Source organism: Melospiza melodia, chromosome 14 (genome assembly GCF_035770615.1).
Source record: "Melospiza melodia melodia isolate bMelMel2 chromosome 14, bMelMel2.pri, whole genome shotgun sequence".
Taxonomy (NCBI): domain Eukaryota; kingdom Metazoa; phylum Chordata; class Aves; order Passeriformes; family Passerellidae; genus Melospiza; species Melospiza melodia.
Window position 1 is genome coordinate 6977690 of NC_086207.1, and position 16354 is coordinate 6994043.

General features: G+C 43.0%; 1 protein-coding gene across 2 annotated transcripts in view; it reads right to left on the reverse strand.

The window, feature by feature from the left end:
• Nucleotides 1–16354, reverse strand: part of WWC1 (WW and C2 domain containing 1) — a 68894-nt gene that overhangs the window by 19961 nt on the left and 32579 nt on the right. For both annotated transcript variants that reach the window (XM_063168593.1, XM_063168594.1), the window contains exons 3-9: nucleotides 11510–11713; nucleotides 9786–9862; nucleotides 8815–8894; nucleotides 7792–7921; nucleotides 7293–7439; nucleotides 6195–6268; nucleotides 842–1084 (exon numbers count right to left, since the gene is read on the reverse strand). In XM_063168593.1, coding sequence (XP_063024663.1) covers nucleotides 842–1084; nucleotides 6195–6268; nucleotides 7293–7439; nucleotides 7792–7921; nucleotides 8815–8894; nucleotides 9786–9862; nucleotides 11510–11713 — 955 coding nt within the window. The remainder of the gene's footprint in view (nucleotides 1–841; nucleotides 1085–6194; nucleotides 6269–7292; nucleotides 7440–7791; nucleotides 7922–8814; nucleotides 8895–9785; nucleotides 9863–11509; nucleotides 11714–16354) is intronic.

Sequence of the window (16354 nt, forward strand, 5' to 3'; positions counted from 1 at the left end):
ATTCCCATAAAGGATCCATTGTAGGAACAGCAACCTTTCCCCAGTGGCACAGGAAGCCTTGCAGATGGGTTATTTGGGAGATGAGCTGAGAAGCTCTCTGAGTAGAGTGTGCTGGGAATGTGAGGGCACTGCTGTGGGCACTTGTGGGATCTCAGCACCTCAGGACTGATGTGCAGCGAGACCACCCTTGGGGGGCTCGGGAGTCCTGGAATGTTGCCAGAAGTGTCTGGTGGCTGGACTTTGATCCTACACAGGAGACGACACCTGTATGAGGATGGGAGGGTTTCACTGGGGTAAATGGTGAAGGGATAAGTTAATTAGAGTGTGAGACACAGGGTTTAGGATTTCTGTACAGGGGGGTCTAAAGAAGTAAGATGGAAGAATTGGGGCGTGTCCTGTCCTTCTCCTTCTTCTTCTTCTTCTTGGCCTCCATCTTCTGTGGTGATGGTGGCACTTTGGGATTGGTTATTACTAAAAGTGCACTGGTCAATAAGGGTAAAAGGCATTGGGGGAAATAGGTAAATATTGTATATGTAGTTTTGAGTATAAAGATAAGTGACCGCCCCGGGGGCTCTCAGTGTGCTCATGGCTGGCTGCTGTGCAGACCTCTGTCGGGCCGAGAGAAAATCTTTTAGATAAAAAACTAATAAACACTGAAGATCGAGAAAACACCTGAAGCCTCTTTTCGTCCTTTGGAGCGCGGGCTGCCCAAGGCCACCCCGGGCCTTTCCAGGTCATTAAAACAGCCGAGACAGCGACAGGCACTCAGCCAGGGGATGCTCGTGCTTGCTCCCAGTCACCTCTTGTCCAAAAAGGCCCTGCCCTGTGCCCACTAACCCACCTCTCAGTGAGAGCTTTGCTCTGAGTGTCTCTAGCAGCCTGAAGGTCTTCCTCCAGGCGCCTCCTCTCCGTCTCCAGTCTCTCCACCTCTCCTCGAGTCCATTTCCTGGGGCTGATAAATCTCATTTCTTTCAAGAGCTCCTCCTTCTCGTTAATCAGGATCAGTCGGTCCCGCTCAGAGTCCAGCACGCCAGGCCAGGCCTCGCTGTCAAGCTTGGCCAGCTGGATTTTCAGGTTTGCTATTCTGCAGGGGGGAAAAAAATGCAAGGGAGTTATTCCCTGAGGAGTGCCTGACCTCCTGCTCCAGACACACAGAGGGGCACCATGACCAACCACATCTTCCAGAGCCCTGAGGAAGGCTCTCAGTCCAGGACAAACACCCTCATGTCCCCCTGCCCAGAATGGTGCCAAGTGATAGCATCATTGCACATGGAGAATGGGATTTTAACTCACATTTGTTCACAATGGAAAATGAACTTTCTGGCTAAATATGCAGTGTCCACCAGTCAGAGAATAATACAACAAAAGTTCTGAATGTCAGAAAAGGTGATCAGATATACTGTAAGTGTTTTATATGCATTACAGCTGTGACCTGAGAGTAGTTTGTGTGGAGGGTGTGATGTGATAGTTACCTAGTCTTTAATCACTTTTATGGAAATAACTGTGTTCTCCTCATGTACGATTCAGATAAAGATCAGTGCTTAGTCAAAAGCTTAGAAACTCTTTTTTGTCTTTGCAATGAGGAAGTGAATCATATCTCCATGCTGCTACTGCAAGAATCCACCTGTTGATTCAACACTCTGGACACTTTAAGGAGCTACTTCTGGTGCAATCTGCACTTGATATTGTGAGGAGCTGGAGAGGCAATGTGATCCTACCAAAATCCAGAGCTGCTTGTCTGCATCAGAATCAAAGCCTATTTTCATTACAGGTATCATTCCAGATTTCAGGTGAAAGCCTGTATCATCAGTCCTTCAGCACCACATCAGCTCAGGGAGGAAGATAATGACTAAAAGCAGCAACAATACAGATGCAGAATTGAGCAAGAGCTTTGATTGACAGAGGAGGAGAGCACAGCTTGTGGCAGGTAAGGAGGCTGCTCACTCCAAATATCTGCCTGTTCTCAACTTCCCAAATATCTGACCTGCTCAGTTAGGTCCACAAATGATCAGCTTTGCAATGCAACACACAGAGAGAAGCAGAAAACCAGCAGCAGGCCAGGATACAGAACCAAAGGCAGTCCTCCCAAAGGAAGCTCCCTCCTTTGTATTCACTAAACTGCAACTGCTCAAGACCTGACAGGCTGAACATGGTAGTTTGCTGAGAAACAATAGTACAGATAAATCTGAATTAGAATTACCAAGGATCTGTGTTTCTGAACCCACCCAATCCAAAAAATCAAATGGGAAGCAGGGAATTGGAAGGACAGAATGGGCTGAGATGAAAAAAATTTGAAAAAACTTAGAAGGCAAACAAGGAGAAAAAAGTACTTTGCAAGATATTTGCAAAAAAAAATCACCTGACTGAACATCAGAGAGGCAAGGCATATGTGCCTCTTCATGTAAGGAAGTCAGGTTAATCCCTCACTTGGGTTTAGTAAATACATAAGAAATGGAAGTGACGTGTAACATGAATGTCCAACGTGCTTCTCTCCTTGAAAAGGGCTTTGTGATCTGGTGACAGACTTACTGGACTTAAATCAGGCACAGCAAATAGTTGCAGGTACTGCTGTGGATTCATCTCTGTAGAATTTGCTTTATGCTGCAGAAGTGCAGAGGTTGGTGTGTGCTTCCAGCCAAGCAGCGCACAGGCAGCCACAAAGCAAAAAACAAAGTGTGTGGAGTAAGCAATAAGATGCAGATCTGGGCAGCAGCAGCTACAAGGCTCCTGAATGGCCCTGAAGAATAAAGCTTTGTCTTCCAAGCTCCAGAAGCCAAGAGGAACCTGAGCCCAAGAGAGCCTGTGAAGGATCAGGCTCACAGACACTGACCTGCCTGCACCACCACAGGAGACAGACATGAGATCACCCTTCTGAAGAGAAGCATCACTTTCTGTAAACCCATTTCCCACAGCAGGTTGCTTACTCTAATAAAGTTCCATAATTGATAGATATTCAGCTCAACTATTTTTAGGTCGTCTTAAGAGCTGCTTTGTTTTTGAGTGCCTGATTAAGTGCAATACTGTGCTCCAACGAAGAATTAAGTGGCATTAATTAATAATCCAAGAATTCCTCAGTGCATTTTGAAGGGATATGAGTCTAAGAGGATTGGCTGGCATAAATCTGATCACTTTTGGCATACATTTGCATGCATATGGCTTTTCCACTGGAATTTGTTCTCTATGCATTTCCGAGTCTAAAAGCTTTGTTGAACTAACCTCCAGTTCTACCTTTGGTACATGATCATTATTTTCCCCCTTCTCAGCTAAAATGAGGTTTATTATTTTATTTTTCCAATGAAACAGCACCATCACAAAAGAAACACGTTGCAGAAGGTCTGCACTTGGCTGAACACTCCAGCCTGAGTCTGAACCAGCGCTGAGCCTGGCTGGGCTTGCAGTGCTGGCCTCAGGTCACACCACCTCTCTGAATGGCCACCAGACCGAATATACACAACAGGAAGCTCAAGTTTTATTTAATTGCTCTCTTTCTACAAAGTAAAGGCAGTGAGATGATTTATTCATTGTCATAACAAGGCTCTTTTTTTGTTAATTAGGGAAAGTTAGTACTTTCTATTATTATACAACACAGCCATAGCACATAACATTTTTAGTGTCTCCAGAGATTGTTCAGAGCACATGCATCTCCACAGGAGCACAAGATGTGTATCCACAACTAGTAATTAACAATCCTGTACCAGATAAGCTTCTGCTCTTGAGAAAAAAACCACAATCTAAGTAGGAGGTGTGGTTTAAAAACTGACCAGTCAAATACCCACCATTGTTGTAATGTTGCTTAATGTGACATTAAAGTATTTCATTTTAGGAGATTAAAAAAAATGTACTTCTAAAATCCCCGAGTTACCACCAGTCACACAGAACCCAAGCTGAAAGTTTAACTGCTGCAGAAATCAGAACAGTGCAGGGTGTAAGTGTTACACAACTGAGTTACTGCTACGTGTCTGAAGCTGTACAACATAATTTAATTGCATCTCTGATTACATTTGTGCTGCAGCAGCCATCTCCTTGCTGAGATGTAGCAATGACAAGCTTTTTGACATGATGCCATTCTCAGTTTTGAATATGATTAAGCCAAAGGTTTGTCACTGTAGCTGCCCTGTGTCTTTTTTTTTTTGTTTTATATTACCTGCTCTAGGGGTCTGTTGTCCGCCTGAGCTGTGACAGGAAAGGAATTAGTGGTGGGGAAGGGGACTGGGTCCTGGCAGTTCTGGTGGTGAACTTCAGTCAGATATTCACCCACAGCTGAGCCTTTAGTCTGGTCCACAGAAGTGGTGCAAACAGTGTCTGCCAGAGCCTTTCTAAAGCACCAGCCCCTTACAGATCTAGTACTTCTAAACTAATTAATATGAGGACCAACTTGATTTCAAACCTTAAGTTTTAGCTTTCCAGATACCACAGAGCTAATAAAACCCATGTATTTCCATCACTTGGCTCCTTCACAGTTCGTGCGTGGGCAAAGTACTTAATCTTCTATTGTGTGTTTGGAACATTTTAATGCTGCTGTGGGGACAGGAAACACTTCAAACATCACAAGGAAGAATTTTCACAGGAACAGAAGGTTCCTTGTGAGTCACTATATCCATAGTATTGTTCCAGCTTTAAACCAGTCAAGGTATTTGTTTCTGCAGCTCCTACTAAATACTAGTACTTGTACAAGTACAATACTTGGTAACACTGTGCCAAAGCCATGGTACGTTGATAGCTGGAGATCTTTCCATTTTAGCATCAACTATTCGTGTCCATTTAGAGCCATCTTTCCTCATGAAAAGGTTTTTTAAACTTTGAGGAAAACCTATAGATAAACTAAGAAAAATATGGGGTATGAGCAGCAAGTATTCTTTAACTGCAAGGTGTGTTGTATGCTCCTCATCACCACCTCAAATGAACCAGAGTGCTGCCTTTATAAAGTTCTCTTTCTTTATAAAGAGCATATTAAAAGAGCAGGCTTGTCATTATTCACTTGCCCCTCCTTGGAAAAGATACAGGATAAAGAAAGAGTATTCCTCTTCAATCTGAATGTGTAAAGTCAGTGTGAATTAAACTGAAGCTTTCAGCAAAGCTTAAAAGTAAAAGGCAATTTTAGCATGCCAAATTAACCACTGCATCTGGAATGGTATTTTTAATGTTGCTTTTAAAAGTCACTGAATCATTTAAATGTCAAGGTGGTTTGGCAGATCTTGGACTGGCAAAATAAACAGTTCTGATAAAATTGCTCCACCTAAGAAAAGAAATATAAATTTGTGTCAGAAGCAGTTGGGCACACAGTTTTTGACAACTGCCACAGACACAGACCAAATTTTATGCCACTGAGAAGCATGGTCTACTGGCCACTCCAAAACACCAAAATGAGAGCAGTATGAGTAACCTCAGCCTGAAGGCTCTTACTTCTAACCAGAGGCTGGAGAAGAAGCCTTCTCTTTGCATATATCCCAAGCACAGATTGTACCATGCATCTGAACTTTGGTATTCTGGAGTTGCAAAGTCCCTCTAGAGCAGTTAAAAGTGAAGAAGATCACCACCAGCAATGGTTACATCACTGAACAAAGACTAGGCCAGCCAAAGTCTAAGTAATAATTCTTGGTGGTTTTTCATTTAACTATGCAGTTGTGTTAGCTATTATCTATTAAAAAGTAAATCCTGGAAAGCTTTTGCTTAAATTGGCCTGTTAAGTAGATAGAGTATTTTTTTTATTTATTCTTTATTCATTTGAGATCAGAGGGCAAAGGTGCAAACTTATTCTTACAGATAAGCTCTGGAATTGCAGCATTGGCCATATTTTGATGTAAGGTGTTAACACAATATACATTTCTCCTTATCACACTTAGGCACGCAAGCATTCATTCATTTCAAACAAGGCAAGGAGATCCTTGCAGTACAGTCTCCTTATTAGGAATGGGGAAGCACTGGCAACAGGTAGCAGAACCACTTATGTCCCCATAGGTGTGGCCAGACTGAATTCTTCATGCATTAGTCAGGCCTTAGTAATTTCTAGGATGGTTATTTATTTCTTGAAAGATAACACCGGCCCAAAAAGCCTACTGTGTCACTGGCTCAAAAATGACCACATTTGCTAAGCAGCAATGCTGGGTTTCAGTCTGGTGGTACCTCCTCTAGTGAACCTTGTCCTCAGAATGAGCTGTGTGACAACCAAGGAGGGCAATGGGCCAAAGGATTACCTTCTCTTTGCCTCTTCATACTGCAGCCGCAGTCGCACCTTCTCGGCCAGCTGGTTACTGCTGCTGCCCACAAACTGAGACAAAAACACCACATCAGCAACTCAGCAACCGCCCCTCCTTTGATATTTCCTCGACACTCTTACAAGTGACACTTGATCTTAGCAATTTCCTAGTTAAAACAATCACAGCACAGGAACATGACGCACTTAAATACATTTTGCATTATTTCTTCAAATACTTAAACTCCAACAAGATTCAAAGGCCCTTTCTGGCCTAGAAAAAGAGAAAATCCACCACATCTGTCTTTGGCTTCTATTTTTATGAACACACAAATACCTTTGCAATCCTTCATCTTAAATGCTCTTTTCATCCTTAAGTGCTGCACTGCAGTTTGAATTGGATGACATCTTGCTTTGGCTGTAAAATCTTATAGACAAGGGACATTTCATCATGCCCAAATCTGCAGATCTTTACCAACATGTGTGGCCCTGACTGCAAGTGGCTGTGAACCTTTAAGTAAAGGCTCACAGGAGAGGCTCTGTGCTGTCCTGTGAGAAATAAGATGTATCCCCAGCACTGACTGAGTCCTTACCAAGGCTGGGACCAACCTGACACTTCTGATCTCCTGGCACGTGTGGGACTAAAGGTTTATGAGCACTACAACTTTGGTGGTGGCATCAAAATAGCTGAAAATAAGCTGTTGCTGTCACTCACTTGTAACCCAGTGAAAGCCAAACACTCTTAGGGGAAGTGTCCTCATTGGAGCTTAGCCCATACAGAGCTGCTCAATGTTTCTTGTCTCATAAATTATTGCTATAAACAGCTGAAGGGGTGTTTGTATCACAAGAAGCTACACCTACAGGTAAAATCAAACTTCCTTCCCTTTTATTGCTACCTGGGTTGCTCTGATAGACACAGTGTGGGGAAATACCAGGCTGCCCTCAGTGACACATTAACACTGCACACAGAAACAAAGCCACACTGCAGTTCAAACCAGAAGTTATGATTTCACAGAAACTTGTCCATGCTTGGAAACTCATGGTGAGGTAGCTCTACACACAGTTCAGAGGAACGTCTCCATTCTCACACATTACTCACATTTCCTGACACATCTGTCTGGGAGCTGACATCCAGGTACTGCCGGGGCAGCAGAGGGCTGGAGCTTTCCACAGACACGCTGCTGGCCCACAGGTCTGACTGGGATCCTCTGTCATTCACAAAGCTGTCTTTTAACCTGGCTAAGCTCTAAAACCACAAAAAAAAAAAAAAATCATGAGGTGAGCTCATTTCTGCCCAAAGCACCTCAGCAGCTACGTAACTCCAGCCTAACAACCCCATGACTCAGATCTGACCATGTCTGCTGTGCCCACTCAGACTCTGCAAACTCGAGGTCAGGCATGGCTGGACTGCACTTTATACTTCTCATTTCCACCATCTGAAAGAACTGCAGAGGCTGTGGTTCAACCACAACACAAAACTAGTTTAATAAAAAACCCAATTACGTATCTGAAATACAAAATACTTAAATTACTTCTCAGAAATTCAATCTTCTAGCAATGGTGACACAAAATACTATAAAGTCATCTTGTTTCAATACCTGAATAAGGTCTTGTTTTTCCTTCTCCCCTGATGTAATGGCCTTCTTGAGAGCTTTCATTTCACTTAAAATGGCTTGTGCCTCATCAAGTTTGTAGCCACCTTGAGTATCCGACATTTTCATGTCAATTCTGTATAGAAATTTAAAAAAACAGTAAGCTAACACTTAATAACATCCTGTTAATTGAATGATCCTAGATGCATGTGTCTTGTCATGGATTTTTAACAAAAAACACTCCAAACTGTAACAAGGACAACAGAAGGAACTAAAGGCCCCACTCCCTAAGTTACTCAGCAGTACATTAAGCTTCAGGACTCTGCTTTCAGCAATATCATCATCTCTTTGACTCCTTAGGGAGGACAAAGGTGCATACAAATCCCCAAAACAGTGTGTTAGGGCAGACTGCTGCTAGCTGCCTTGGTTCTAACCTAGAGAAAATCAGCTTAGCCATCTATGAGAATTACCTTATTTTCAGTCATGATTTCAAAAACCAGGCACAGACTCACATGCACTGATGTATTTGCTTGCACAATTTAATTACAAGCCACTTCATCCTTCCCTCTCCTCAAAGGAATTCTACCAGGGTCGACCCTTATAATAAATATTTATTTGAAAGATGCCAGATGTCTAGTGACATAAAGGCAAATACCTGAAACTTTTCCTCCCCCTCCACTCCACCCCCAGTTTTTCTTCATTGCCCTAAATCAGTGGCTCTTATAATTAACACAATGAGCTGTAGTGTCATCCATATTGAGCAGTACTGAGTAAAACAGAGTATCAGTTAACTGATGAGATCCTGTTCAAAACCTTCTTGCCATGAAGTCAGTTCTAATGTGGTCAATCCCACACAGGCACTGATTTGAGAGAACTCCCCCATGGCTGTGTACTGCCTTCAGCCTAAAGATATCATCAGCAGCATATTTCAGCTTGTTATTAGGCAGCTATTTATAAATGTAGTGGGGGATGCATTGCAAGCCAGAGATGTTGTGAAAAAAAAAAAAAAGATCTTGAGAACACACTTACTTCTTCAGGGTTTGAAATCCATGCTCTTTGTACTGGAGCTCCTGCTTCATGTGAGCTACTTCTCTCTTGAGTTTATTAACCTGCAGCAAGGTGTCACATTTTTAGAATGCTATTTTATATGAGTATTTAGGCACAGTGCTACCTATTCAGTTTAAAACTTATTCAGTGTAGACAGTACTCTAAAAAAAGTTTCCAGGCAATCAGCTCATGTCAGGAGCAGGAACAGCCCTGACTGCCTCCTCATCAGAACTTTATCACTGGCCAGAGCTTTATCCAGTAGCTGCTATCACACCTCTTAACAAGGGGCTCAAGGGAAGTTCCAGCCATGTAAGTGGAAAAATTGACAAAAATTCAAAAAAGAGAGCAATGAAACACATGACAACTTTGCTCAGAAATGTTTAAAACCTTTCCAGTCGTTATTCCCAGCATCAGGACAGGAGTTACCCTGCAGCACCTGAAGCCATGTCCAAGCTCCCCAGAGAAAAGGCCCCGCTGCAGGAGTGGCACAGCAGGATGATAATCCATACTGTAAATGCACTGACCCTACAGCTTGCTGTTTTACATTCCTCCACAGAGGCCACACTGACCTACTTTGCTTTAGTCCTTTCTTCCTCCCAAAGTGAGCTCTGCATGAGAGCACGCCCTCCCCTGCTGCCAGCCTGCACTAAGCCCTGCACACACCAGCTGCCAGGCCCTGGGGAGCACCCCAGCTCTCCAGCAGGCAGCTCCACATCCCACAGCCATCCTGCACTGCCAGCTGCCAAGCCAGGCTCAACTCTAAGGAGGAAAAAAAAAAAAAAGCTGTTTTAAATTCCTAAGACTGCAACGTTAGAAAATTGTGATAAACGACCTCCTAAATTACAACATTAACTCTCCCAACTGCTTTGGCATCTCCTTTCAGTATTTGCCATGAGATCTGGAAATACCTGAACATTACTCATGGCAGGCAAAGGTCCATTTGTACTACTCACCCTGGATTTTGTAGTAGCAATCTCTGCTTTGAGGATCTCGGGGTCATACTTGGAACTTGACGAGGAGCCAGAGAGCACTGGAACAAACACAGAGCCAGTTCAGCAGCTCTGCCTTCCTCCCTACACTTCTACCAGCCCCACCACAGACAGAGATCTCCCATCTGCACACCCAAACCTCCACACATTGGGTCTGTTACCCAATTTCCACTGCTCAAAGGCAGGGCAAGGCAATAGTGCAGTCAAGTACTGCACAAAAAGTGCAGACTGAAGGGGCCAAAGCATGTCCTGCATCTCCAAAGTCTGGATTTGTTCCAGGTTAACACACTTAACTCAAACTCCCAAACACATTCACTCCATTCAGTGGTGTGGCTTCCTGCATTTCCAAAGGTATTTAACAGAACTGAAGGGACAGGCATTGCAGGAAGGTTTACTTAATTTTTTTTTCAGACTTCCTCATTGAGCAAACAATCCACTGAATGTTTAGAAACAAAGGAAAGAAAAGAATCAGAAGAAACTGAAAAATGTGATGCAAGCCTTTTCAGAGCCTTGAGGACATGACCAACCATACAATGTGTCACACCAGATTAAATCAATGTCCCATTAAGAGCAGAACTCTCTTCTCAGCAGCAGTTAAACCCTTCTGCCTCAGAAGGTACAGAAGCTCCCCAATGTGCAATGCTGTTAGAGGTAGCTGTAGGCAAGGGAGATATTTTGCCCCTTGCAGCCATCAGTTTATGCCCTATAAAACATGGGAAAGCATTTCTAGTTATTTCTGTTTGGTTGTGTTTTTCGAGGCAGATCCCATCTCGCCCATGTAACTCATGTTGTCAGTGCATTGCTCTGGGTAGAGAACTCCTAAGAAAAGAGCAAACCCAGTTCTTTAGAGATGAGGGACAGCCTCCTTGTCAAACAAGAATCCTTCAGTTGACAGAAAACTACTTAAAAAATGTTAACACCAGGCACAGGATTAGCCAGTGGAATTCTCCACCATCAAACATAACTCACAAGAGTGAAACAGGGGGAGGTTCTTGGCTGGCAAGAACACAGAAAATCTGCAATACTGAGGATTATAACAAAAATTCTGGAATACATGCAGGAAATAAATCCTGTTCTGGATATTTTCTAGCTCCTAATTAGTACCAGTAAGGAGGAAATACAGCATTCTATGAAGATTTCTGTACCAAATCTTGAAGTGACATTGGTATTGATGTGCTGTGACACAGAATATGGAGCACAAACTGCTGTTCTGCACACACAGAGAGGCAATCCAGCAGTGGTGACTTGGAACATGGCATAAAATACAGACCCTCAGCTCCCCTAGACCATCACTCAACTACCTGGGATATAAAACTACAAAAGGGCTTGGAAATACTATCCAAGATGGACCTTCTTGCCGTGTTTCTGTACTTTAAAGAGGGAAATCAAGGAAAATACCTTGATGTAAGTTAACTTTTTCACACTGAGCCAACCACCACAGTTTTAGCATTTATTGAAGCCCATGCAGAAAATCTGCCCACTGACTGCAGTGACTGAGCCACGCACAGGAGTGTCTCACAACCATCAGCCTCTACCCAACAGGAGCTGGGCAGACACCGTGTCTGAAACAAAGAGTGCCGTGGCACACCATGCCAGTGCTCCATCCAAGGACCAGCTTCGTGCCTGTTACTGCCCTACAGGGTGCACAGCTGAGCAAAGAGCAGGTTCAGAGCTCACAAAGTACTCACAGCTGGTCTGGGAGCCCAGTTTGTGCTCCCAAACATCGTGCAGCTGCTGATACTCCTGCTGGGCCAGCTCAAGCCGCTGCTGTTTCACTTGGTAGATCTCCTTCTGGGCAGCAATGGCCTCCTGGGCCAGGACAAGGTAATCCTTCAGCATGTGCTCCTGCTCCCGCCTCCATTGCACCCGAGGGTCCTCGATCTGAGTCGTTTCTTGGAGAGAAAACAGAAGAAAGCAGGATCAACAGAATGCAGGTTTGTTCTGCTTCTTGGAAAAGCTCCACTGTTTATGACATTTTAAAACAGTCTCTTGCCCCATCCCTGTGATAAAAAAGTTGAATGAAAACATTTTCCTTTTTTTCTAAGGAGGTGACTGTTAATCCATAATGAATTCCAATGAGTTCTGCCATGCTGAATAGAACAATTCACAACAAATCGAATAATTCGCAACAAAACTGTCATATAACTTTTCATCTCCTCTGCTGCTGAAGCTGCCCTGGTTCTGGCTCTTAAAAACATCCACCCAAGAATATGCATATACAGTTGTAAGATACTGACATTGACTGTTATACTTATCTTTATTGCAACTGCTTTATAACATTACTAATAAAATAGCTCTACTATTTCACCGATAAAACTTATAGAAAATATCATTGCCACATAACTGCATTATACTGCACCTGACAACATGAAAGCAATTACAACTCTGCCCATCCTCTTTGGCTGCCAAATGGCTTTTATTGCAGGGGGGAAAGAAAACCTGCTCACTCAGATTCCAGAGGCAAGCAAAAATAAAGCCTGATTAAATCACAGATTTGGGGAAGCATCTTAAATGACATTATATTAACAGAGTCTCAGAGAGGAGAAAACATTTCCTTTAGGGAAAGCAGGCACAGCAGTAAATGACTGAAGAATATGGGAGGTGGAGTTTAGGGTAACAAGGGAATGCAGCAGTTACAGCACTTCCATCTCCATTACCCCAACACAACCAATCCAGTCCAGGTTTCCAATCATGAAAAAGGGGTAAGGTCATAGACATGCAGCTAGTCCTAATACTAACGAGGTAAATTTATTGTCAGTGTTTGTCTCTATTTTGTGAAGAAGTGCCCAAAACATTTTTCATTTCTATTTCAAGGCTATTACATGTTCTTGTTTGGAGCAGGTTCCAATACTTAGTTGACCAAGTACTCTGAACTGTCTAAACTAACATGCTTGAATAAGGATGCCTAGTTACCACATAATGAATAATTAATAGAAAGGACTTGCTTGAAACTATCAGTGGGAATCTAATCTGCATATCTTAAGAGCCTCTTTAAATATTTAGTAAAAGCTGCCAGAGTGGAAGGTATGAGCAGCTCTTAAGTGAGTCAGGCATAAGACTAACACAGCAGTACACAGGATGTGGGGAAGAGAAGTTAGACAATATTCTTAGCAGCAGACTAGAAATAAAGGGTTCACCCAAGGGATGGACACTCAATCCTTCTCACAAGCTGTCCATGATCATGCTGAGGAGAAAATTAATTGGCTACTCCAGCAGTAAGTTGTTTCTAACAATATCTCAAGACCCAAAAGAGCACATGGCACTTCAAATTACATGGCAAAACTTGGAGAAGGCACGAAATGCATCAAAAAACCTCGTATAGTCTGTAGAAGCATTTAAATGGACCTTTACAGCTCCTGCAAGAAGAAGAAATATTTCAGCTGATATAATATTAAAGCTAAGCTGGGCCTGAAAAACTGCCCCAAAATAATATGAGGGAAAAGCAGCTGCTTGTACCAGGTGTAGGGGCCCTCATGGACAGCACTGTGGTCAGGAGGGAGCAATAGGAAGATCAGGAGGGCACAGAACCTGCAAGACTCTGATGTCCCCATGCTCCTGCCTCGATTCCTGCCCCCAAATCCCATTCTCCAGATAGCCATTACCCACACCCAGATGAAGTAACCCCTTTCTCCACAGCTGAACCACAAGGGGAAAGTCTGGTGTTACCCAGGGAGCTACTCCATATTCCCAGACATGCAGTTTCCCTGGACAGTCAACAGCAACTGAGACTTAGGGCTCTCTAATTTCCAGCATCAAAAGTATGTTGGCAAAGTGCCTGTGGCTCTTGAATCAGATGCAGGACCCTGGATTGTAAGTCTACCTCAATATAAGTCTTCAAGCCTGGTTATTTCCAGGATTTCCTTAGACTAGCAGCCCATTCTTCCTAGAATCCCAAGAAGGGAGGCAGAAGCTGCTGCAGGAAAATTCCTCTATTATAAGCAGTGAAGAGGAAGACTGCAAAAGCCTCCAATCCCGAACACCTCTGTGAGGTGGTGAAGCACTGCCAGTGCTCCAAGCCCACAGTCTGACCCAGGGAATGCTCAGCAGACAGCTCACACAGAGGATGGACAACACACTGAGGTATTGAAATGCTTTGTGTCCAGATTTATTCTAAATATTCACCTCAACCTTTGCAGTAATCAAAGCACTAACAGCAACCCCTTGATTGCAGCCCTGAGCTCTGATTTTCAAACATGTAAAACCAATCAACAAAAATGTTGGCCAAGGGCTCTCACTGAGCCCAGCTACTGAGAAATGCATAATACATTCAGAAGTGAGATGAAAGAACTATAGAAATGCAGGCTATTACATCATTTGTTGTCTTCTGAATTCCTAATTTAATGTTGAGCTTGTCATAAATAAATCTGCTTGCTTCATGTTGGAGGAATGCAGGTTTACAATGCCTGCATCAGCATCATTTCTTTGAGCAAATCACACTCCAAAGTTCTCCCAGAGAGGCACACTCAAGGCTCTGCATTAATACTTTATTAGGAATATTCTGGGTACTCAATTCAATTTAACTGTATTTATTTTCCCTCAGAGAGGTGGTTACAATTGTTCTCCATCTTGCTTCTTTTAATGGCTCTTGCCTTTCGATTTCAGTCAATTCTTGGGCTCATTTTTGATAATGAGCCTCAAATACTTGTGCAGTATGAGCAAGACCCAACATGGCTCCATCCCCTTCCCACCCTGAGCAGTTCCTTCCTGCCAGGGAATCTGCCAGAGACCTTGGAGAGGAAGAAGGTTTTGGACACTCTCCAGAGGATACTTCAACATGAACCACAAAGCTGAGCTGCTTGATTAGGTTAAGGTAAATGGATGTGTTCTGCTCTGTCATGAATTGGATTAGAGCTGGCACAAGAAATCTGTCATGAGTTTGTTTCTCTTCTCTTTAACCTTTTAGTTGGAATTCTCATTTAAATAGTGAGGCCTCTGACACCCCACACAAGTGGAAGTTTTTAAAAGGCACTGTTAGTGTGCAGGTGTCAGCACAGCTGATAGGCTTCTCTGCATGCCCCTGAATCCTGTGGTGCCTGTGAGTGGCACAGACCTGGGGTAACTGCCCCAGACCTTTGCATGTTCACCCTGCACAACTCCAGGGTTGTATAAATAAATGTATAAATAAATGTATAAATAAAACCATGTTTGGTTTGTCCCAACTGCATTCATCCATTCAGGTTGGAAAAGGCCTTTTAGGATCATTGAGTCCAACCTCAAACTTAACAATGCTGGAGTTTGTGCCAACTGAAACACTCCAGGGGTCCAACAGGCTTCCATGTCCCACAGCTCCAGGTCAAGGCTAATTTCCCATTCCCAGACTGTGAAATGGACACCAGACCTGGTCTTACAGACCTGTAGGAGATCCAAATTTGTGCCTTGCAACTTAGCACCTCCTAAAGCAAAGTTTGTCCTCTCCTCACCCCTGCTGATCTTCTTTGTGTGATCCTGTAGGCTTGCCTACCCTTTCAAACTTCCCAATAAAAAGAAAAATCAACATCCCCTACCTCACAGAAAATAGTTAGGATGAAGCTATTTAAAGATATGTCATCCTAAAATCACAGGATTTACATAAGTTCTAAATAAAAATATTTGTGTCACCTTTACATCTGGAAACTTATGATCTTTGTATTGTATATTGGGGGTAAGTTAGAGCATTTGGGAATAGGTTTTTTTCATTCTGTATTTTTCACACTCAAGAGAAGTTGCTAAAGCTTGGAGGGTGCAGTCTCAGGCCAGGTGAAGTTGTGGCAGTTTGGAAAAAGGGAAGGGTGTGAAGATGAAGATATCCAAGGGGGGGGAAATCCTCCAAGGAAAAAAAAAAAAAAAAAACACACCAGACTTCCAAATTTTTATTTCTAAAAAATAATTTAATTAAAAAAAAAAAAAAGTTTAAGTTCTCAGTTGAAGTCCTAGAAGAACATTTAAAAAACCTCACAACTTAAAGGAACTCAAGGCACTTTTGTCTTTTAAAAGTTTCCCTTAGCACAAGTTGCAAGGGTCCCCTAAAAGGGTCTGGACATTTTTCTGCTGTCAATTTTTGGGCTGCAGCTGAAATTCATCTGTAAAGAGAATCAAAGTCACTGATTTGTTTTGCTTATTACTTTTCCAGGGGATTTGTTCTAGCATAACCCATTACAGTTATTCTATAATGTCTGCAATGATACAAAAAAATGCTGTATTTTCTTATAATTCAAATGAGCTTACAAAATTAACTCTTGGTTTATCAAGCAATCTAGCAAAGGGTGTAAGCAGTGGCTTAGTTTGAGGGCACAGGATAAAGGCCCTGAACAGCTCATCCCAAGCTTACTTGAGGGTTTTGCCTCCAGCAAAGGCAGTGTGAGCTCCTGCTGCCAAGGGAGCTCATTCAGTTCACCCCTGCCAGGGGAATCCACACAAGACCTTTGCCCTGTTTCTGATGGTGTTGCCACAGGGACAAATTCCAGGTGTAGAACAAACTCCAGATGACTGCTACCCAGCTGGACTCGTAAGCAGAACCAAATCTGACAGAGGTGTGTCCACAGTGGCTTGAACGT